The sequence below is a fragment of the Gobius niger genome (genome assembly GCF_951799975.1).
Source record: "Gobius niger genome assembly, chromosome: 5".
Classification (NCBI taxonomy): Eukaryota; Metazoa; Chordata; class Actinopteri; order Gobiiformes; family Gobiidae; genus Gobius; species Gobius niger.
The window spans coordinates 6129326-6154193 of record NC_136856.1 but is presented as its reverse complement, the minus strand read 5'-3'; the positions used below and the strand labels follow the sequence as shown (position 1 = coordinate 6154193).

General features: G+C 42.5%; 2 protein-coding genes across 2 annotated transcripts; one reads left to right on the top strand and one right to left on the bottom strand.

Annotated features, from left to right (window-relative positions):
• Positions 1-4927: 4927 nt before the first annotated feature.
• On the bottom strand, positions 4928-14846 carry fam199x (family with sequence similarity 199, X-linked). The gene is made up of 8 exons (XM_079556666.1): positions 14728-14846; positions 9721-9897; positions 9427-9646; positions 8692-8850; positions 8339-8500; positions 8026-8254; positions 6516-6616; positions 4928-5510 (listed from the first exon to the last, which is right to left on the bottom strand). The coding sequence occupies exons 2-8, from the start codon at positions 9885-9887 to the stop codon at positions 5340-5342; spliced, it is 1209 nt and encodes a 402-aa protein (XP_079412792.1). The 5' UTR covers positions 9888-9897; positions 14728-14846; the 3' UTR covers positions 4928-5339.
• A 455-nt stretch (positions 14847-15301) lies between these two features.
• commd5 (COMM domain containing 5) lies at positions 15302-24100 on the top strand. The gene is made up of 7 exons (XM_079556294.1): positions 15302-15543; positions 17715-17875; positions 20145-20173; positions 20251-20301; positions 20387-20482; positions 21663-21738; positions 23894-24100. Exons 1-7 carry the CDS (start codon positions 15423-15425, stop codon positions 23993-23995), a joined length of 636 nt encoding a protein of 211 aa, XP_079412420.1. The 5' UTR covers positions 15302-15422; the 3' UTR covers positions 23996-24100.
• Positions 24101-24868: the final 768 nt, after the last annotated feature.

Genomic DNA, 24868 nt, shown 5'->3' with positions numbered 1-24868 from the left:
CGCTTGGTTGTCTATAAAGACCCGGGTTCTGGGCTTCTGCTTTGTGGTGGAAGAATCCAAAGCTTCAATGACGATGCCAGGGCTGTACCCCTATTGCCACACGGTGCATGGATTTCAGTACTGCTCGCACGAGAGGCACATAGCGAAGGTCATGAAGGCGTGGCTGCGACACTGCTGAAGATGAGGAGAAAGGCCTGGGTGGTTCAGGGACAAAGAATCGCCCGAAAAGTTGTAGAGAAGTGCCTCCTCTGCAGGAAGTCCAGGGCTAAGAGATGTGAACAAATCATGGGAAGCCTACCTCAGGAGAGGTCCAACCCAGCAGCACCATTCGAGTTTGTAGCAGTCGACCTCTTTGGCCCATATCTAGTGAAGGACGAAGTGAAGAAAAGAGTAAAAATGAAGGCATGGGGGGTTGTCTTCAGTTGTATGGCCAGTAGAGCGATCCACACCGACCTCGTAAATGCAATATCAACAGAAAGCTTCCTTATGACATATCTGAGGTTTACTGCAATCAGAGGACACCCGAGAAGAATCTGGTCTGACCCCGGAACAAATTTCATTGGGGCCAAGTCCGTGCTGGGGGAACTCTACGAGTTCCTGGATAGGCAGGACAAGAGTGGGTTGGAGGAGGTCTCTGCAAAGAATGGCACTACCTGGGAGTGGACAATCCAGCCAGCAGACTCGCCTCATCGCAATGGGGCTGCAGAAGCTGCTGTTCGTATAGTCAAAAAGGCACTCCAAAGCCTGGGCAGGGAAACCAGTCTCACGTACAGCGAGTTGCAAACAGTGCTGCAACTAGCCGGGAACCTGTCCAATGAACGTCCAATAGATGCCAGAGTGCAAAGCTGTGAGGATACAATCCAATACCTTACGCCAAATTCACTTTTGCTTGGACGTACCTCTCCCAGTGGGGATACAAAGACATTCGATTTTGACACTTACCCCTACAGAAGATTGCGCGAAATGCAGAGCATGGTCAGCAAATTCTGGACATCCTGGAGCCAACTAGCGGGACCCAACCTATTCGTCAGAAACAAGTGGCACACCTCCCAAAGGAACGTGGAGGTGGGTGATATCGTTTGGCTGTGTGACCAAAACGCAATCAGAGGCCATTTTAAACTTGGACGGGTCATACAGACGAACCCTGACTCTAAAGGTGTGGTGCGGGATGTGCATGTGAGGGTTATAACCAGCTCCTGTGTTCCAGTACCGAAACCGGAGCCCAGACAGTCTCCAACCAGAGCCATAGGAGGTACCCCGTCCGCAACGCTGCACAGAGATGTAAGGCGGTTGGTTGTTCTCCTTCCAGTTGAGGAGCAACACTAACGGATGCAGTTCACAGTGGTCATGGTCCAACGACCTTCCCAACGGCTCACCGAGGTCAGCTCGAGTGGGAGGTGTTCTGTTGAACCGCCCCGCGTGTTACCTCCACCTCTTAACCCCCGCGGAGGAGGGTACAAACATGTCCGTGGGCTCGCGCAACGGAAGTAGTTAATACCGTGCAGCTGACAGCACGGAGAAGCCGGGTGGGACAAGGAAAGTCGGCTCATTGGCGCAAGCTGCGCGAGCAAAAGACCGGACCAAACCCGAGCCCAAAAGCTGAGCAGGCGCTCTCTAAACAACGGAAGAACAGCCGGTAAGCGACTCACGAAACTGCTCTCGGACCCGTAGTGTGGCTGTGTGTGCGTGGCTGTGTGTGCCTGCACTCTGTTGGGCGGAGCTCCGGAAAGCAGTACTATCCACACGCGGCGTATGCCACGCCCACACTATGAATAGGCATGAGGAACGGGAAATGAGATGGACTGTGTATGGACAATGAAATTAGGTCTTTGACTATTGCCTATTGTTATTTTACAACCAGCCAGTTAAATAACTAAACAATTGTATTATATTTGTTGACAAGAGCTAAATCAAATTATAATGATTGGAAAGTAGAAAAAGAAATTGAAATAAGTTTAACCACAGATGTGCGACTTATGTTAACAAATACTGGTGGATTTACGTTGTATTTCTGTTCTTTTATTTTGAGGTTTTTCACCTGCCGCTGCTGTTGCTGAAGAGAAATAAAAGCAACAGAGAAAGGAAAGAGTGAAGTCCTGTCCTTCTTCTTTAGAGACGCACCCTTTCAAGTGGGGAATCTGCACAACCACATACAATCACTTGACAAACGTAGCACACACGATTGGCATATTTTTCATTTAAATTTGAGTATGATGGGGGGCCAGGTTCACGCTGATAGGTGTGTTTAAGATGCCGTTGCGGCTCGCCTAGATGATCGGCGAGAGTAGCCGGCGCAACGGGGGCGGAGAAAAAAGTCTGAAGTCCATCCGACCGCTCCACATGCAGAGAACAGCAAGACTGGCCTCAGATCACGCAGTCTCGTTCAGATATCGCGTTCATTTAAAGTTTATCCTAAATAAAAGTCATTCACCTCCTGCTCTGTTTCCTTCACTCCAGAGACATCATTCTTCATCAGAGAAAACTTTCCCATTTGTTTGTTCAAGTTTGTGAGATAAAATACATCCTTTTAAATCATGAGTTTGTTCTGTAAGAGCATCAAACATGAGCTCTGTTTTAGGGGCGATGCATAACTTTAATAGTTTCAGTCATAGTTTATTTGTTCAGATCTAAAGAGGAGAGAGGAGGGGGCGAGGAGCACGTTTTTGATCACAGCAGACTCGTATCCAATCACCTGCGTGAGCCGCGGATAGGTGGGCGTTTTCCCGTCATGCACGGGGCCGTGGAGCCGCTGCAGTTGCCTCTGGAGAGATGCAGCGGCTGATCAAGTCGGCTGCTCTCGTTGGGGTCTCACGATCTTTCCGTGCCCCACGTGCCCGTGACATCAGAGTCTGTCAGGAGCAAGTCGGACAGAAATCTGACAGGCACCGAGAGTCTGCAGTCGGCTGTCAAAACTGCGTCCGTCTGGCTCATCTCGAACACACCTAGTGGCATCTCGAACGAACCTACTGACACAGCTCTGCCCTCATCCACAGAGGGAGTGACCGTGAAGAAACAGGATCTTTTTAAAGGAACACGAGTTCGGAAGAAAGCTTGATTATGCAACAGTGAATTGTCATATTAGCTAGATTATAAAACCAAAGTAACTTGTTTTACACACAAATTGACACGTTTTTGGAGAAACTGGAATCCTGCCTTCAGTCTCCTGAGATGAGCTTAGAAGTTCATTGGTTTTATTCTCTAGTGAACTCCCATTAGCCAGAATAATAGAAGGCATGTGTGGCTTAGCTGTGAGTCTTGCCCAGATACCTCCTTGCTTGTGTTTCAGAAGAAGAAATGTGTAGGTTTGAAATGTCTTTAGCTCATAAGCTAGCTTTACTTTTAAAAAGTTGCTTTCTTCAGGACCATTAAGGACTCTGCAGTAAAATAATCCACTAAACCTCACAAAAACACAGCAAAAACTTACAATAGTATCCAGTAAAACAACGTGGAGCACAAAATGCACAAATTAATGTAACAGAAAAGGGGGAAAAAAGCAAAACACTGCTGTACCAACAGAGCGAAGTTGCTGCTTGTTTAAACGTCGCCATGATGAAATAAGAATAATAAAAGAATTGGAATAACAGGAAAAATATCTTTGCAGCTTCAAAAACTCTTGGTTGTGAATCAGTAAATGGTCACATTTATATTGTGTCTTTCTACCTGCTTTAGGCCCTCAAAGTGCTTTACATCAAGGAACCAGTCACCCATGCACACTCTCATTCATACATCAGTGTGCAGACAGAGGCAAGGTGGGTGAAGTGTCTTGTAGTCGGGCCATGCCCCCCCAGTCCAAAACTGTGGCCCCCACAAATGTTTAATATGATGTAATTCATGACCTGACCCAAGATCTGGGCCCCCCCTGCATTCCCAGGCGCCCCTCAGGTTGGGAACCACAGCTGTAGTAGATTTAGCGTGTGCGCAAACACAAGCAACCGAGCCGCGCTCTGGCCCACCTCCTCTAAGCGGGCCAAAGTCCGGAACCGAGTCCGATTTGGGCATGGTTTGATTGTACTCACACTACACAAACGAACCGTGCTGAAGGGGCTTCCCAGCGCTTGGGCGCGGTTCGGATGGACAAGTGTGAGTGCGCCCTTACTCCGTCACACCCAAACTCTTCAGTAGCTGCAGCTGAAGCCACGGCTCAGACACAGAATATGGTAAAACAAACGGCACAGAACGGCTTTCCCACTTTATTCTTGTTACAATTTATTTACAAATCAATTTTAACACAAAGAAGGTTTTCTACTAATTAATTTCTGACATGAACAAAAGCCGCAGCAGACACGCAGACGGCGGCTTCAGAAAACAACAAAAATACTAGCTTTAGGAGACGAACAAAAGGGGTTTTAATGGAAACTTAAATAACGCAGGAGAATAAGACCAAAATAAGTGGCCTTTTACAGTTCACCCTCAGTTTCCAAATATTTATTTACAGCTTTAGGTGTTATTCTCATCAAAGAAAGTCCCAAAAGCTCAAAATATTGCGGTAAAAGTAACATGCAGAGATTCAGTGCTCCCTCTAAGCCGAGGTTTACAAAACACGGGCTGGAATTGTCAATCAGGTTGGACAAAAGCAGCTGGAAAATGTTTCGTCGCAAAGCTTTATTTACGTCGCACACGTTTCAAAGGATAAAACCCGTTCCTGCAGTAAACTTCAGTCATTTTACCTGTCACAGTGAAAAGTGGCTAATGTTAGCTCTGACCTTTAGCTTGAGCTATTAAATGGTGGTTAGCCCCCCTCAGGTCAAAAGCAAACTGAGTGATTTTCTTAGAAATTTCATCTTGGCGACTAATTCTCCTGGTTGAACTGCCCCAAAGTCCCATTTTACTCTTTGAAGCAGAAGTAGCCCTCTGACGTTTTTGTAGCTCGAGAGGTTGGAGACCCTTGGTGAACGGTTTGACTCGAGGTGCAAGCTTCTTCTGTTATTGTTTTTTGTTGACCACATTATTATCTCGTTGGGATAAGCTGCCGTTTTAACCTGTAATATCATAGGTACTGTTAATGCAAGAGTTAGAGCAACATGTTTTAGTGAGTAATTGGCAGCGATGTTAAAGCTGCACATCGGGATAGGTATTTTTGGACTCGAAGACGTGTGATGGATGGGATTACAGTGCATAAAGATCAAAAACCACCCAGAGCGAGCGGATAAACCGTCTATGTAACCGTCTCAGGCTTCTAATTGTGAAAAGTGGAGCCTCCGTCACTTGTTACTTTTGCCAAACTTCAAAACCAATTGATGCAAATGCAGCTGCATTTGTCAAACCGCGTAGCGAGAGTGTGAGGCGCGTATTCGGGGGCGGGGCTGGGCCTAGCGGGAGCACTGATTGGTTCACATGGGTCACATGAGTATGTCGAGGTCGTCGGCGTGGTCGTCGTCGGTGACGCGCAGCGACAGCACCTCCTCGTTCAGGAAGAGGCCGCTCAGACGCTCCTTCCGCGCCTGACGCTGCTCCTTCAGCTGCCGCTTCCGCAGCGCCTTCTGCTGCAGCTTCCTCTGCTTCGAGCGCTTCTGCAGACACAGGCGGAAGGGCATCCGGGTTAAAGAGGCTCTCGGGTCAGTCAGGGGGAGAACAGGGGGGCACAGGCAGCAGCAGATCAACTTTAAAAGGTGAGTATTATGCTCAATCGACTTTTCTCAGCTTTTTACCATGTTACAATGTTGTTCTCTCAAAACAGACCTGGAGCTGTGTTTAGAGCCAGCCACGCATCTTTGAATGATCTTTGAATCTTCTCCAGGGGCTGTTCTAATATTCATTGCAGAGTAAAAAACATTTCACTACAACCACCCAATCTACTTCATTTTTCTTTTAATTGAAACAATATTGAATTTTCTATCCAATAAAGTGTAAGATTTGTTTGAGATCAAAACCAAATATCTACAAAAAACAATTAACGTACGTTTAATTTCTTTATCCCCGGCCATAACCAAGCATTTTCTCCAGTTCAGATTTACCCAAATCTAAAAGGTTACAGCCTATAGGCCAGTGTAATGCCTCATTTGAAAGCCAAGACCTACAAAACTTATCTAAACAAATCCTTTTGCTCCCATTATGGCAGCGTTGATGTCACTTTAAGTTTTTTGTTTTTGTCCTCGTTTTTGTTTTTTCAAGAAGCTTTTAGATTTGGGTAAAGCCAAACTGGGGTTAAAAGGTTAATTAATAATAATAATAATTTAAAAAAATCTTCAGATCTGCAAACAGTCCGTGAAACGGAGGAATGACGGGAAATTTTGATTTGACTCAACGGGAAACATTTGAGCAAAAGAAGTGTGTAGAATTTCAGTCAATATAATATTAATTATGACTTTTAATGTCATACAAGTTTCCCGGTCTGGTTTTATTTTGTTTAACGGTGGAAAAGGGCTTTACACAAGACTCAAACTCCAGGTCTGTTTTAGACATCGGAACAACATTTGAAAAAAAGTTATCTACTCAAATGAAGTGGATTTGGCCCCCTTTAAAAGTGAAACAAAAGAGTGAACACACTTCTCTTCATATAAAGCTTTGAATCTGACCTTGGAGTCTCGTATGCGCTCGGCGGCACTGGACAGGTTCCCGTCGCTGTGTGCTCGGCTCAGGTTCACGCTGCTCCCACTGCAGGCCGACGCTGGGCCTCCTTAACACACAACAACATTTTAACATTGTTAAAACGGTCATTCAGCTCAGTGGGTGTCCCGCGAGGATACACTCTTGGACCTGTTCTGTTTCACTGTGGTGCTTCTGACCACCTGGTGAGGAATGTCTAGAGTTTCATTTAGGGCCGCACGATTTTGACCCAAAAAAATTTGTCCAACAAATATTGCGCCTACGATTCAATTTTTGTATTTCATGAGTGAAGGAAGACATGTGACTTTTAGAATGTCAAAGAACATAATCTTGCTCAAATTGGCTTGTTGATGTTGTTGGCATGATGTGGCTACGCTGGTTCCTGACCTGAAGCTGGGATCGCCAGTACTTCCCGTCTGTATTCATATCCTATGGAGATTCTGTGGTGTTTGTGTTCAAAACCTGATGTAGGATGAAACGAGTTCAGGAGACATCTGAAGCTAAAAGCTAACATGCTATAACATAATTGTTTGTTTTTAATGCAGATAAGTTATATAGCATATAACTATAACTAGACACTATTCCAAATTCCATAATGCATGAAATTAATGTTAGCCTTTAGCTTCAAGACAAACTCTCCGACCTTTATAAACATATTTGTATGTTTAGTAGTTTACTTGAGCAGCAAACAAGGTAAAGACAACAGATGTTTTCACGGGAAAAAAGGACAGCATTTGCGCACTCAAAAGGAGTAGGTTGAAGTCCTTTGGTTGGTTCGTAATACCACCTATTTTATCGTTTATGGTCGTTAAAATAATAAAAAAGGAAAAAAGAAAACACAAAAACATTTACCAAGCATTTTCTCAGATCTTTGGTTTGTAATACCACCTATTTTATCGTTTATGAAATTATGAATAGCTAATGAACACTGAATGGAGACAACAAGCCTTTTATTCATTTGTGATGCGAGTGCTTACTCTCAGGTGAGCTTTGCTTAAGCGAGAAAGAATATTTCTTACCACATGGCGCATCAGTGTCAGGTCTGTGGGATTTTGCTGTTTTCATAACACTGCAGTGTCCTTTCTATTTAAACAGTTCGTTCTGAAACAACCTCTTCCGGCTAAACTTTGCACAAAACTCCTGCATCCAAACGTCCCCGAGAGTCTCCATGATGATTTGTGTAAAGTTGCAGGGACAGCAGGGCTGTACTTCCAGTTCGCACAGATATGTTCAATGACAGTGTTTCGCACAGGTTATTATTTTGTGGTGCGCGCGTCCACAAAAATAATAAAAAAGGAAAAGAGAAATCGACCCCGGGCCCCCTATGCTCAAATGCGCTGGTAAGAACACTGTATCAATAAACCTTGCAGCCCTAGCTTCATTATATATAAGTTACTTTGGATTGATTGAAAAACAATAAAAAACAGTAAGGAGTAGTAGCAGTAGTAGTAGTATCAATAGCAGTAGAAGTTGTAGTACCTGCGACAGAGTTGGACGCGGTGGACCCCGTCGAGGAGCTGGCTGAGCTGATGATGCTGGCGTTGCTGCTGGGAGCCCCGGCACTGTGTAAACTGCTCGGGGCCCCGTTGCTGTGAGCGCTGTGGGCCCCCGTGCTGTGGGAGCTGTGCGAGCTCCTTTTCCAGCCGTCCCGGTCCCTCGTGCCGCTCACTCTCTGTCGGGGGCTATGCTCGCGGATGTAGCTGCGAACCTGAGGAGTGCAAAGAGCTGAATGTGAGAAAAGCTGATGAACTTAAACACGCAGGTGTGTAAGAGACGGGGGACAAACCCTCACCTGTTTGAGCTTGTCATCTGTCAAACAGTTGAGCTCGATGATGAACTCGCTGTCTGTGGGCGAGATCTGGGCGCAGGGGTCGATTATCTTGATGATGTCCAGCTGCTCCCTCAGCCCCATCTCTGTGCTCACTTTACGGCTCAGGTACTCGATGTACTCCACCTGCGAAACCACGAGAGACAACAGGTTAATGATTGTGTGGGAACATGCAACTAAATATGCTTTGGACCATATCTGTTGCATTTCTTATAAACCTCTAGTGTAAAAAAAAAGGGCGAGCAATGTCACTGTTTCCAAAGACTTCTAGATTTAAGAGAGGACCCTGCATATTTTGAGTGGTATGGAGGCGCTACCTGCTCGTCGTTGGTCATGGCGGTCCACGGCAGCTCGTCCAGGTTGCGGTGGGTCTGAGATTTGGGTTTCCTCTTGGTGAACAGACACGGGGAACTGGGCACGCTCGGGATGATGTCCGAGAGCACGTCGCTGCCACTGGCGATGTCACTTCCCGGCAGCTGCACGACAGAGTTTTAAGTCAAAAATGGATAACAGGTTTCTACCGGCACCAGCAAGGAAAATACAATGCTTTTTAATACCATTTCAATAGCCCAATACTGGACACAACACAAAAATCAGTTCTTATTAACGGAAGAGTCAACATTTTAGTCAGTTTTAGTATTTTTTGTTGATTGGTTTATTTGGTAGGGGCAATGCATATGAATTAACACACAACACAGGGTTGTAGCTAATTTTCATCTGTTGTCCCACACTCACGCACTCACACCCTCTCATTCATCACAGAAGCGCTAACCGCTGTGACCCATGGTACTTTAATTTGTTTTTAATTTGTTTGTCTTTAAATGAAAAATATGATTTAGTTTTTGTTTCAATTATAGTCGGGTTTAAGTTGACTAAAATTGCATGTAAATGTGGTCGACTAAATCTAATATTAATTTAGAATTTTAGTCTACGAAATTAACACTGGCTTTTGAAAAACAAAAGGCAGAAATGTCCTGATTGTGAACAGAGATTTTCTGCCAGGGTGAACTCAATTGAATGGTCTGTACTGACGGCTGGCTCGGATGCCCTACCTGCCACTCGAACTCGCTGTCGGACCAGTCCCAGTACGTGGAGATGGAGGAGGACACATCGCTGCAGACACTGCCCTCAGGAAACAAGTCCAGAGACGTCAACTCCTGGTCATCCAGCAGAGAGTAACAGTCATCCTGGTCCCCCACCGACACGGAGGAAAACAGCTCCTCACTGCACTCCGAGGAGGCCACCGAGGTCCCACAGGAGGTCAGGTTCCACCTGCAGCAAACACAACAGTGACTCACTTTGTTCATCACAAGTTACTGGTTCTACATAATGATGTGTAGCCTCACCTGTTGCTGTGCAGGCGGTGCAGGGGGTCCGTCCTGTGGCAGGAGGACAGCTGGCAGCCAAAGTCGCTCCCATCGAGAGTCCCCACATCGCTGAGAGCGCTCCTCTGAGACAGCAGAGGGAAAGGATCCTCTGGAGCCAGGAACTTCTCGTACAGCGAGTCCGACATTGCGTTCACTCTGAGACACAGGCAGAAGAGCAATTTTAGAAACGAGACATAAGGAGTCCAATATCGTAGACAGACCACAAACAAAAGTAATTTTCCCACCGCAGGAACCTTTAGCAGTTCTCAGTGCTCTTTAAGGGTCCTATCTGACCGGAGGAGAGTTATGGAGACTGCTGCGACTGGCAGTCTCTGCAACTTGAATTGACTGTGCGCATACAAAGAGCCATGTTTAAACGTCTCAAAAACCATGGACAAGGTTATTGAGACGCTAGACAGCGCCCTCTCTGGGCAGCAGTGTCATTCATGGCAAAATGGTTGAAGAAGTACAAATATCTTGGTTCGTGGATGAACGCTGTCAGCAGAGAATCTATGTTTTTATGTAAATAAAAGGATTCTCTGCAACTTTTACTGCCGTTTCATAGAGAGCCTCTTAACTTTTTCATTTGTTTGCTGGTTCAAGGGTTTGCTGACAAACTGCAAAACATTGAAAAGATCTGCTGCTCTAAAATCATTGGAGTTAAACAAAGACCTACAGTCTCTATGGGAGGAGCAGGCGCTAAAGAATGCTACTATTGGCCAGTGTTTGCTGCGACGTCATACGGTAGTTTCTTGCATTTCAAGATGGCAGACCCTCGATGCACGTTCGTTCGAAAATCTCAAGATTTTGGTGCAAAAAAAAAGTATGTTTCTATCATTTACTGATTAAAAATGATACACAACAATGTAAAACATTGTCTCAGATGGCACAGACGACATCATGGTGTGGTAAGGGTTAAAAAGATAGTACCGTTCATAATGAATAAAATAATCACAGACAGTAGATGGGCCATTCCGCCAAATCGGTGTCTTTTCAGCTTTAAAAATCGGCTCAAAAAAGTTGTTTAAAAAATGTTTTTTCTTAATATTTTTTTTTATTTGGATATGTTTAGGTGTACAAAAATAATGTTTCATTATAATAACAGATATATCAAAGTTTTACAGACAGAGTGACGATTGTTTGTGTAAAATGTTCCGCTTCATTCTGGCTTTTTCTGTGATAAATAATACATGGAGCTCCGTGTAACGGGAACCGATCCATCATTACACCGTGCAAAAGTGGAAGAAATGCAACAGCCTGAGAGGACGTATGACATGGAACCACGGGCGGCACATTTCACAATAAAGCACATGGCTCGTGTTTACATTACGGCGAAACAGACACAAGTGTCACACGGAGATGTTACCCGAAGGCAGGGTTGCCAGGTCTGTGCAACCAAACCCGCCCAAAAATATCTAAAAATCGTGGAAACCCCGTGGACATACGGCGCGGCTGGAATTTTCAATGTTGTTTACTAGTTAACAGAGCCCATGTGCCCCTGCGATGATGAGAAACCGCCCCTACCTCCCTTCCTTATTGAAAAAGCAGCTCACAGAGCCTTGGATTTGCCTTCGAAATAGTGATTTTGATCAAAAATAAGATAGAAATAGACAATTTGACATTGATTACAGCAAGGCAAAAAACGCGGACAGTTTTTTTTCACCCGCGGAATGGCTTTAAAAACCGCCCAAACTGGCAACCCTGCCTGGAGGACATTGGAGAACAGGGACGATGATGGATCTACCACTTTATTTGTATTATATGGATGTATGGACAGCACAGGTACAGCAGCAGTTGCAAGTGAGGCAGGGAGCTGGAGTCTGAGATTAATGTGACTTTTTACACATAAATGCACCGTTTACGCTGCTTCTATGTATAGATAGTAGTTACAGCATGAGCTCACAAAGTTTTGTGTCTTATGAGTGCAGTATGGGATATTATTCTATGAGTTTGGGTCAGAGAAGTTGTAGTTATGTCAGCGCCATGCCACACCCCCTTTTGGTTTGGCTTTTGGTAGACCAAAAAAATCTTGGCCCTAGTAGCTTCAATAATAAAAATTGTAAGGAGAAAGAATTTTCTGAATGAAATCTCTAACATAGACCAGCAATACACTGTTTCTCCCACCTCTAACCTCTATAATAAAAAGTTATCTCTTCAAGCTGAACTTCATTTGTTATACTGAGAGAACTAAATTGTTAACACAACTAAGGCATAAACAAACATGGAGGAAAGGTAGGAAGGCTTGAGGCATCTCAACTTAAGGAGCGAGACACAATAAGAACTGCAGCTGAAACTAGATATGATACTGGTCAAACAGTGGATCCAAATGAAACTTAAGACATTTTACACTAACTTGTAAAGATGGAATGAAAAATGAAAATCTGAACGCATTCTTTGCATTTTGTCAATTAACCCTAATGTTAATGAAACAGCGGGTGAACGGGACAAAATTTAGCAGCTTGCATCGCTGCACTATATGCGCCTCCCGATCCACATGCTCTCCACGCCTCCTCTCTCTCTATCCTCTCTCGGTCCTTCGTCTATAGCATTTATCCAAATCCATGCGCTCTCAGTTAGCTCTATGTAGCTCAATAGCGGCACTAAATTTGACTAAAAGCTGTTCAGTTTGCTGTGCGAAAAGCAAAGCGAAACCACTCGTTGTTAAACTGCTTTAAGAGACCCCCGTGGTCAGAAAAGAGCAGCGCTGTCATTTATTTTAATTGCGGCTTGATTTTCAATCGGCCATCAAAATTTTTCGTCAAAGCTAAAAATATTCCGTAAATGACGGAGAATTTTCGGTTAATGTAACCTCTGATTATGTGTATGCGTATTAATATAAAAGGCTGTCTTGTTCATATTCATTTCATCCGCATCCACAGGAGCCGGATCTCACAAGAAGAAAAGAGGACCACTTTTTCCACACACAGCAAGTCACTTTTAAGAAAGTCTATTGGTATCACTTAATAGGGAGGATCACTGTTGTTTATTTCCGTGATTTTCACTGGTTGTTTTGGTGACTGGTGGGCAAATAGCTGATTTTTCCGAGCTTGAAGAGCCGTTTATTTAAATCACAGATCTTTCGCAGCAATGCTCCGTTTGTGAACGATGTTTTGATCCACCATGGAACTATTATTATCTCTTTGACACATTTGCGTTGCTCACCAGTGCCTCGGACGTGACGACCCGGCGATCCCCCTAATATCGGATATCGGTAGATCAAACCCCAGTATAAGCATCAGAATGAAAAAAGCTGGATAATCTGGCATTTCGACCGAAGAATGTGTTCTCATTCAGATGGAAAACGTATTGATTAAGGATATTGTGAGGTTTTACTACGAATATTACGAGTAGGGGAAAGCTGCAGACCCGGAGCCGAGACAGAAATACCGTGAAGCGAATCCACCGTGATAGTGCGCAGAGGGCGCACTATCACGGTGGATTCGCTTCACGGTAAAGACGGATGTATGACGGTATTAGGTCTTGGGAAGATTGATTTGATCAACTCAATGAACGTGAGACTTATTTCATTTTTTGATTTCTTATGAACCAATTTTGAATTCGTATATGCTTCTGTTGTTTGATAAAGATAAGATTTACTTTCTGTGGCAAATTATTTCATATTTTAATTTTAAAGAATCTTGGCCAGGACACTCTTGAGATTTGTAATCTCAACGAGTTGTATCCTGGATAAATAAAGGACAAATAAAATGTTTTTAAAACGTTATTGCACCATTAGCTATTAATGGCACATTGTTGCATGTATATGTCATTCCAGACTAGTTTTGACCGTAGTATTATTATTATTATCATTATTAGCCCAGAATTACAACATTTGATTTTTACACATTATTGACATCAGTGTTGATCTTTTGTTTTAGTGAAGTTGACAGAAAGATGCTGCTGAATTTAGGAAACAGGGAAGACCCTGACGGTACAAATGTTATTTTTTACTGTGTTATTGCATCTGCAAGCTAACATTATTAACCCTATGATTTCTCTTTCTTTACTGATTACAGCAATGGCCTGTTACCACAATAAAAATTTGATTTTGTTCCAAAATATTGTCTCTGTCCCTTATTGAACAAATGAACAAATGAACAAATGAAGGCTCTGTCCAACAAAATACAATGAAAGGAGTAAAACATACCGTTTTAATTTCATAAAATAACCCAAATAATAGTACATGTAGCCTAAACTCAGTTACAGGTCAACACATTCTAAATTACTCAAAACAATCCCAAGTTAAATACCGTCGTATATCTGTCTTTACCAGCAGAGGGCGCACTATCACGGTGGATTCGCTTTTCACGGTAGATTTGTCTCGGCTCCGGGTCTGCAGCTTTCCATTATTGAATATTACAAGCAATAAATGTACGTCAGCGCGGTCGTCGTAAACGATTTGTTTTTTTTTTACGATTTGGATTAAGACATCTACTTTGACAGAGACATTATGAAGCAACAGTGACTTAGAGCTGGCTCCAGTTTCCACGTCTGACTGAACCGACACGAGGAGGTTACGTAACTAAACATGCAACTTCTGACGCGGGTTTTAGTCAGAATATCCGCTGACCGAGATCAACCCAATATGGATAACAGCAACAACTACAACCATCATCCACGGTAACTATTGACTAAAACAGCGAAATCAAGCTACTTGTTTTCCATGTTTACTCTGCTGACATAACTTTGCCCGCTCTGTTGTTGCTCCGTTAAAAAAAATAATCGAGCGAATATACTTCCAATGGTTTATTTCACCTACTTGCAGAAAAATATGTCAGATCTAAAGACTAAAAATCGCAACATTTCGGTCATAAAGTTAAAGCTAGTCCTGTCAATGGCGCAGATGTAGAGCAGCTAGCGCCATTAGCTCCGAGCCACGACACAAAACACGGCCACGTACCGCTTTCCCCGCGTCGACATCGGGCCAAATATCTGACCAACGAGTTCGCTCTGTCGCTCAAATGGTGCTCACACACTTCCACTAACCTTTGTGCGATTAAAATGTGATCTTCGTGGCCATTTTCACTCGTAAATCCGATGTTTTGTGACGAGGATGAATCTGCCGTGGCTCAGTGCGAAGGTGAAGCTCGTTCAGCAACAGATGACGCATGAGGGATTCTGAAATGCGATTGGTCGACTCTGACCCCATTGACCAATCACAGCAGGGCACAGGTATTAATGCGGCATTCAAGTTATCTCGGAAAACGTAAAATCCAACATCGCCATATACCATACTGTCATAAACCTGCTGCTTAGTGAATTACAAATTATATATTATAGCTTTATTTTCAAAATGAGAGACACATTTCTGTGAGAAAATGGCAAATCAAAGGATCCAAATAGGATTGGACTTCATGGTTTATTTTGTTCTTATTTTTTGTTCTTATGCCTCACTCATTTGCTTGATTACAAGGGAAAATGTTCAAAAAATGTTTTGTCTTGCTTGAGACGCTTTATCTCAATATATTCTTTATAACTTAATACATAAACAAAATGATGCAGTACTGGACCAACCACACGCACCATCTCCGGGGTACGTGAAGGCAACAACAGTCACATGACAAACACACGGAAATGACACTACCGTGATCTTTGCGTCGATTCTCACTCGACATTCAGCTGAATTTCTTATTTTCTCATGTTTTTTCGGTCATAAATCAGATTTTTATTCGTGGCTGATCATGTCGACGAGCCACGCGAAAGAGCAGAGTTTCCTGGGAGGCAGAATTCCTGCTGAAATCGAGTCGATGTCCAAAAACCTGAAGGATGTGGATCACGACACGTTTAGAAAGTTGTTGAAAGGTAGAGATTTTTGATTTATTTATTTATTTCACTGTATATTAAAAACGTATATTCTAACTCCCCAACAACATGAGTAAACTGGTGCAGAAAAGGCAATATTACGAGCAAAGAACTTCAAAAACGCCCTAATTCTTCAGTGTTGGGCCAAAACTACAAATTTCACTGTTTGAACAGGAAAAGTCAGGTACCCCAGCTTGATAAATCCCAATGCACGGCTGTAATAATTATACTTTAAAGCAGTACTAAGTAACTCTTCCCCCTAGAGGCCATAAGCGCAACTGCAGGTGTCGTAGCAAGTTACGATTTTTTAACTTATTAATTGTCTTGGAGAGTAAATGCTACGCCGACAGGAAAGGCGAAGGGAGAGAGGGTTATTGTGCATCCAATTATACAATGGAAATATTTTTTTTCACTCAAACTTTGCTGTAAATACTGTTTAAAGTGACGCTAGCCCGCAGTTAGCTTTGTCCGTTAGCATGTTAGCTTCTTCTTCGTGATTTCATTAGTGTGTATTGCTTGCTCCGGACCGGTGGCAGACAAGTTGCAAACATGGTTTTCTGGTCAGAGACACCAGGGGGAGATGAAAGACCCTCCAATCATCCCATAAACACTTGTATTACCTCCACAGGGACTACGAAAAGGATTTATTAAGGTAAACACGTTACTTAGTACTGCTTTAAAGCTGGGGTACCAGAGTTTGTGTGGTCGTAGAGTATATCTATTTTTGCCATCACAGAGTTTGTTGTAAAACACAGCAAAAAAAACAGACCTTGTTGCATTGTCTTCACCTAAACCATGTAAGCTAGAGGAAGAATCCCGCTGCTTCACTTTGCCAACGTTCAAAGCCGTACATAGAAGTGAAACATGCATATGCCTATTTTGGCTTGGACAACTGGGGTATGCTGGAGGGATTGTGAGAGCTAGAAACGAGTTTGGGCCAAAGCTAAAAATGTCACTGTTTGAACAGGAAAAATCCGGTACCTGATGGTGAAATTTAGCCCAAACTCATTTCCAGCTGTCACAATCCAACCTGCACACCCCAGTTGTTTAAGCAAACTGATTACAGTATGTGCACGTTTCATGTCCGTGTACAGTACTTTCACATTTTTAGCTGAATTAAAGAAATAAATGAACTTTTGAACGATATTCTTACTTTCCTGTACTCTGTGGTTAGGGCTGCTCGATTATAGGAAAAAACAAAGAAAAATCACGATTACCTTAGCTTAGTAATAATTGAAATAACGATTATTCAAACGATTATTTGTTGCCTTTAAAAAAAATCTTAATTTTATATATTTATCTAAATATTTTTAATGGACAATTAAAAAAAGCCCAAAGTATATAAAATATGTCTTGTTTCTAAACTAATCCTCTATGAGAGACATCCTTGTCTCACCTGCCCCCTGCTGGCCAGCCCTCACACTTGCCCATGCAAATACACAGCGCTGTTTTATTATGTAGGACCAAAGCTTTTGCCAGTAGCACGTGAAATACCAAGGGAACAAAAACAATCATCCCAGTGTCATGAAATAATGCGAATTTGCTTTGAGCTCCGTTGATCTGCTCCTGAAGAAGAGTTTTAGACTCTTCTACAAAACCAGCGCCTCGGCAAAGGATATAGAGACTTCTAAACTCCTGTTCTGCGACAATGGCGCCGGTGGTAGAGCGGGTCATCTCATGATCGAAAGGTCCCGGCTCCTGCAGTTGTGTCCTTGGGCAACACACTTTACCCAATGCCTATGTGTGAGTGGTTGTTGGTGGTCAGAGTGATTGTAAAACAGTCAGAGTGGTTGTTGGTGCAGTCTCACTTCTGTCAGTCTGCCCCAGGGGAAACTGTGGCTACAAATGTAGCATATCACCATCAGCATGGAGTGAATGAACCCCCCTCCCTTTCATGTGTGAAGCGCTTTGGGTGTGACGTATAGATGATAGATTGCATATGACACAACATAAGTAATAATCACTTTACTCTCAGACACTAATCAGAATCCAAAATTTCCCTCACTCGTCTGTTTGATGTCATGTTTGTGTATCTTAATAAATGACATACGTACATATTCTACTACATAAATCCCGGAGTAATGATGTGGATGACTTTGCCCATCTCTGTTCCATGTTAAACCTTGTTTCCCGTTTATGGCCGTTGTGACTAATGGTTTTTGTGCGGGTAGCGGTAGTTGGGGCGCTGGAGGGGAAGGACAGCAGAGACGCACTGAAGTCTGTGGCGGAAAACTGCACCATTCCTCCAGAAAAACTCAGCCACATCGTGGCCGCCATGTACCGCCTGCTGTCGGAGGCTGTCCGCGTCCCCATGGCGTCACTCAAACAGGAGGTGAGGACCAGAGCTTTCAGTAACAAAGTGCAGTCGTCCCAGAGTTTCTGAGGATCTGGACATAAGTCGTGTTTGTGTTGAGAACTTTTACTCCGCTACATTTGAAAATACTTACTGTTAATACTTTCAACACCATTATATTTCTGTAACGGCTCCAAACTAAACAGTACATTTGTCCATTGTGTTTTGTTCGGTTTAAAAGCTTAAAACTGCACATTCTGTGAACAGTGGGGGGCGCTGTGCAGATGTTCTGTCAAACAGAAATCCCAGAAATGCTGTTAGCTCTAGGGCTGGGTACCGTTAAACGAAAAATCATGTATGTTCTATTGGCATCAAAGACTTTAATAAATATAATAAAGAATCGAAAGCAGCAAACATAAAAAAAGATTTATCTTTAGACCCAAGTTTAGATGCTGTTGGTCCAGGGAGAGCACCTCAAATAAATGAAACGCATTTAAGGCAAGGCAATTTATGCTGTGTATTTCGTACACAAGGCAACTCAATTTAAAATAGATAAAATAATATTAATAACATTGTTCTTTCATTCATGTCATTTACTTTTTTCACCTTGTTTCATGAATAGCTTTACATATTTACATGAATGAAAAGTTCATGAGGAAATATATTGAGTCAATAAAGTATACCTTAACCTTAACCCATGAAAATATTAAAGTAAACAATGTTATTGAAGACCTTTTAATGCTTAAAGCTGTGTTTGAGAATTACTTAAAATATCCTATACAAACGCCGTTGTGTCATAAAAGGGGGCGTGGCCTCACAGAGGGGGAAGGAAGTATCGTTTCGGAAACACGAATAATGTGACAGGTTTGTGAATCTATAAATTAAAAAAACGGCATCGCACATTTAAGTAGCCGATGTCCAATTCTTAATCAGTATGATTACGTTTCGGCATAGCCTTCATCATATCATTCTTTTTTCATCTTAGAACCACAGTGTATGTGAGGTTTGTGAATCCAATCACTGTCAAATAATGATCAGGAAAAACATTTGGACATTTTCTTCTTGGAACGGGGAAACCAGAGTACCCGGAGGAAACCTACGCAGACACAGGGAGAACATGCAAACTCCACACAGAAAGGCCCCGTCCAGGTGGGAATCGAACCCGGGACCTGCTGCTAGCTGTGAAGCCCGAGAGCTAACCGCTGTGCCACCGTACTGTTTCTCTTCAATAGAGTTGTATCAGCACCTGCCCTCCAACTGAAATAGAATTCTAAAACATGAACACTACCTGCTAGGGTGAAGAATAAACCAGTACAGTAGAAAAATGTGATGTAAAAATGCTAATACATTTTGTTTATCTGTCATTTATTGAACGACAAGTGACAGCCCTAAGTTCAGGTATCAGCATTGTAGTGGCTATTTGTCCATAAAACTTAAACCAAACAAATAGGTCTTAGAGAAATCAAATCAAGCAATGTCCATGCTGGAAAAATGCCTTTTGAGGTGGTTTATTTTAGGTGATGCATTTTTGCAGCCTCTCTGTCGATCATAAAAACTAAAAAAATATGAGCCCTCGCAGCCTGAAGTCCCACCCACCGTGACCTACTTATGTAAATATCAATAAGGGGCAGTGACCAATAAACAATCACGTCAATAATAATCTAAACTAGCGGAAATAACAAACAAGAAAAAAATAAGCATAAATGCAAAAGCAAATTAACTTTAGCAATAAAGGAAAGAAATTAGGTTATGACTAAGCTAAGCCTAAATTAAACAAAGTATACAATAGCTCCAACAAGTGTCAAAAACCAAGTTAAAGTACTGGTATCGGAAAAAAAATGTAACGATAGTCAGCCCTAGTTAGTTCTGAGCCTGTTCCTACAAATGCCTCCTCTGCAGCCAATGTCTTCTCCCCATACAAATAAACAGCCAGTCCCTATACTAAAGTATGGCGTGGTATGTTTTGTCCTTTTCGTGGCATTTATATAATTTCTGTACTTTCCTTATCATTAACATAACATAAGATGACTTTTAGTGACCTTTAGATGTGTATATGACCCTACGTATTCAGTGAAGCAGAAACTTCTCTAAATGTGATGTAGCATTTAGCTCAGAGGACACTTACACACTAATTCTTATTGAAAGTAAAATCCTCAAATGTGGACAACAGCTGAAAACATCTGGATTAGGCTATTCATAATTTGCGATGTTTGAGGCTAAATGCTAGCGAACAGGCTAACAGTGTAATATTTGACTAGTAGAAAGTAGGGTATAAAAGTGACCTCTTACTTTGGTTTTGTTCTTGCAGGTTTTTAAAGACGACCTCAGGGATTTAAAGTAAGATCCTTGTTGTTATAATAAAACGCTGCTGTCGTTACAAACAAACCACTGATGGTCCTTTTTGCTTATGTCAGGATTCCAGAGGAGTTCATCTCGGACTTCTGCAGCGTGGTCTTCGGGAGTCGGTCAGTAAAAGTGCCGCTCTCACACAGTTGTTATTTAGTTCCTGTAATCCCTCTGGTTATTCACTGGTGAATGTTGGTGTTCCAGTCGAGTGGCGCTGGAGGCGGCAGCGGCTCAGAGCGACCCGCGTCTGCCCTCGCTGCAGGAGTTCAGGTGGAGAGTGGACGTGGCCATTTCCACCGGGTGAGTCTCACTCCATGTTCACCTCTTTCAAGGTCTTAGGTCGAGAAATGCACCAATCCAGCTTTTGAGTTTGAGCAGCTGCCAATATCCCATATTAACCGATACTAAGAGACTTTCTTAAAAGTGGCTTTCTCTACGAGAATAAGGGATTGTCAGATCAGTAAAGTCTTATCTTTTCTTGCAAATGAGATGTTAGATCAATGATTAACTATAAATATTCATAAACTAATGGGAAAACATTACACAAGGATCACTGGACTTTTCTGCTAATTATCCTTGGGGATATGACTATTTAGGTTACATTAACTCACATAAAGTGATCTGATCACTACAACTTGTGCTTTACAATTATAATATCAGTTCTATTCTTTAACTGCATTTCATGAGCTAAAATACAAACACTTGGCCACTCCATCAGTGGGTATTTTATTTTATTAGGCGATCCAATCATAATTTCTGCCCCAGCTTTGATTAGTTGACGTTTACATTAGCATGCTGCCGCTAGCATTAGCATGCTGCCGCTAGCATTAGCTTACTGTGGTCAAAAACACGTTTGCGGAGGTTAAAATGAACTCAGCGATTGAATTCCCCAAGCTTTAAAATGACATGCAGCTTGACACAGAACAACAGTGTGAATGTGTTCACAGATGTGCATGAAGTGTTAGCAGCAGATCTGAGTGTGGACAGACCACATAGTACATTAGAGTAGTGCAAATGGTTGGAACAGGTTATTATGTTCATGAGTTTGATAAAGAGTTCTTGAGTCTTGTTATCGTACTTGAGTAAATATTCTGTAACGTTAGAAACTTTTCACCGTAACCATTTATATTGAAGTGTTTATTTATAAAAAAACACACAATTAAAACAGCTATTTTCATTCATTCTATTGTGTTTAGTTCAAAGACCTGTCTCTGTTTGACTCCGCCCACTCTCCCAGTGCATTGTGGCCTTTGTCCTGTGACCACTACTTTTCAGAATACATTGTGGCATAATTTGAGGGTACAACTTTCTCTCTCGACATTCAGACACAGGACAGGCATGAGACACATGACTCAAGTCGAAAGTCTGGTCGTGTGACTTTGTTTTTTCTGGTCATGTGACTTTGTTTTTTCTGGTCATGTGACTTTGTTTATTCTGGTCATGTGACTTTGTTTTTTCTGGTCATGTGACTTGTGTTCAGGTCATTGTCCAGAGCCCTGCAGCCATCGGTGCTGATGCAGCTGAGACTTTCAGACGGATCTGTGCAGCAGCTCCAGGTATTAACCCCCATTCGCTGTAATCCATATATGGTCATTTCCTTTGTCAGCGGGGCACAGACAAATATAAACAGGATGCATGTGCAGACAAAGTTACTAAACCTTCATTCCACTCTTGCCACAGTATCTATAATAATAATAATAATAATAATAATAATAATAATGCCTTACACTATTGCTCTTTACATGCCCAGTATTACCAAGTTTCTCAAAGCGCTACACTGTCGTCATTATTTATTCACTCAATACTCAGTGGTGGTAAGCTGCTGTTGTAGCCATAGCTGCCCTGGGGTAGACTGACGGAAGTGAGGCTACTGGTGTCTGTGCCATTGGCCCTTACGACCACCACCAACCACTCACTCACACTACATTCACCCAGGCTTCCTGGTGTTTCCCAAACGGTCTCCCATCCAAGTACGGACCAGGCCCTTCCTGCTTAGCTTCGAAATCTGACGAGATCGGCCAGAGCAAAGGCACTATGGCCCTGCAGCTCTACTTCAGTAAATCCTACAGACTCCACACTTTATAGGCTCGGACGCGACTACATTTTTTTTCACAGAAAGATTTTTACATATCTAATTCCTGCCTGATTTATTGAGCTTTGAGCCTAAAAAAAACCAAAGAGAAATGTGAGTCTTTACATAATATTTCACTTATAAATAGCTTAAACAAACAAGATCCAAAGTCCCCTCTGAGATGATCTTTGCCACAAATACTATATTACAAAATAAAATCAGACATTTCAACCTGGCTCTATCCTTTATTTCGGTTTATGTCAGTAATCTACAGCAAAAGTTTTACATGTATGTCTCAACCTTGAAATTCTCCATTTTTCCGTGGGCCTGAGCAGCGCTGTGTAAAGATGTTAGGAGTTGGCCTGCACTTATGTAATTAGATCAATCCGATTATACTGAGAGCCACAGATAATTGAGGAGCTGTGCCCCCTGCTGACAGCTCCACAGCATCACATGGTCCATAATTACCCTACTAACCCCTGCCTTAAAGGAATAGGCCACAGTTTTTTTCATACTGAGATATGTTCTTACCTTAGATGAGTTGATTCATAACTGTCTGCTCTTTGTGCAAATGTTGTTAGCGTTCAGCTTCTCTAGCCTAGGTATAGCCCCAAACTGGGGGGAAGTTAGAAGCTACCTAGCAGTTCCACATTTTAAATTCAGTTACGTGAGCCTTAACACAATCCAAGTCTAGTTACACAAAATTAAACATGTGGATTTTCTAAGTGGATAAACAGAGGTACCATGTTGCAAGGCGTAAGAACATAGGAGCACTTCGACATCTGTGCAGTAATATCTGACTTTACTGCGTGGATTACTACACCTTACATTTATAGTACACTGTGGCCTATTCCTTTAGCACATTTTTTCACAAAGGTTCTTGAAAAAAAGCATCAAAATCAAGTAAAAAATTAGATGTGAGGACGAAAACGCAGCAAAAAAGCATCAAAAGAGCAACAACAATGCAACATAAAAGCGGCAAAAACGCAACAAAACAGATTTGGGTAGAAGTGTATTGTACTACTCAGTTAAGGCGAGGGTTAATGTCCATGTGAGCAGAGCAGGCGTGCACATCCAAGGAGGTCTAAAGCGAAGATGAAGATGAAAAAAGATGAAACAAGAAAACAAAAAGCACAACTGGAGTTTGCTCCCACAGTTTTATTACTTGCACCGAGACGTTTCGGACGTCAAACCAGCCCTTCCTCAGACATGGTTAATATCCAAAGTGACATATGAGAATCCCCCGCAGTTCACCAGAATCAGCAGCTTTTGTCCACACTGCCTTTGCTCTGACCAATCCCGTCAGACCTTGGAAGCTAAGCAGGGAAGGGCCTGGCAGGACTTGGATGTGAGACCGTTTGGGAACACCAGGAAGCCTAGCAAATGTAGTGAGTGAGTGAGTGGTTGGTGGTGGTCGGAGGGGCCGATGGCGCAGACTGGTTGCCTCACTTCCGTCAGTCTACCCCAGGGCAGCTGTGGCTACAATAGTAGCTTACCACCACCGAGTATGGAGTGAACGAATAGTGCAATGTAAAGCGTCTTTGAGTGTCCAGAAAAGTGCTATATAAAACCAATGCATTATTATTATTATTATTATTATTATTATTATTATTATATCACATTTATATCTCTGTTTCCAGGTGCCGGTGTCCAAGTTCCAGGAGCTGAGGTACAACGTGGCACTGATTCTGAAGGAAATGAATGACCTGGAAAAACGCAGTATTTTACAAATCCAGGACTGACTGACTTTTCACGGAGACATTCATTGACAACTGTTTTATAACTGCATTAAACTGCACATTTCAGCAGAATAGCTCCTTTTGTTTTGAAGTGAAACAACGCCGAGACATATCAGTCTAAATCCACCTTTTGATCAGCAGAGCGTTTCTGCAAAGTGCAAATGTTTTTCCCTTCACTCAGTTTGATGGTGGTGTTCATCATACTTTTACTCCAGTGGACATTTTGATGGAGAAAAATAAAGAAAACGTATTTTAGCGCATTCTGAAACTATCGCAGACTTTTCAGGCACAACCTCCGAAGTACCATGTGAGAGTCTGAGGCCTGGGCTCTATACGTCCGTTAAGTGTGATGTGACACACGATAAGAAGCTACTTCTGTGTCTAAACTGTTGAGACACACAGCAAAAAATGTATCTTTATCTCCGGCTGAAAAAACAACTGATAAAAAGGCAGAACACTTAATTAGATTAATATATCTCGCCATTTCTGCTGGCAAAATGATATGTTTGTATTTAAAATAAGCCTTCATTGTGTATGGAAAACAATATTTCATAATTAATGTCAGAAAAGACTTAGAAAATCCAGAATAAAAGTGATATTTCTTTGTGATCATGCATAAACAAATTTCACTCTGTAAACATGAATAATGTAATGATATGTACTTGGAATAGTATATGTTTTCTATAAACACCACCTTTGGTGCAAGAGGAGCGGCTTCGCAAAGTTGTACCTTTGGTCAGCCACCATACTATCCATCCATCCATCCATTTTCTTCCACTTGTCCGTTGCCGCGTCGTGGGGGCGGCTGTTGGAGCTGCCCATATCACATTTCACCGGCCCCTATGGCGCCTCCTGCAGGTGGTGGGTCCACAGGAG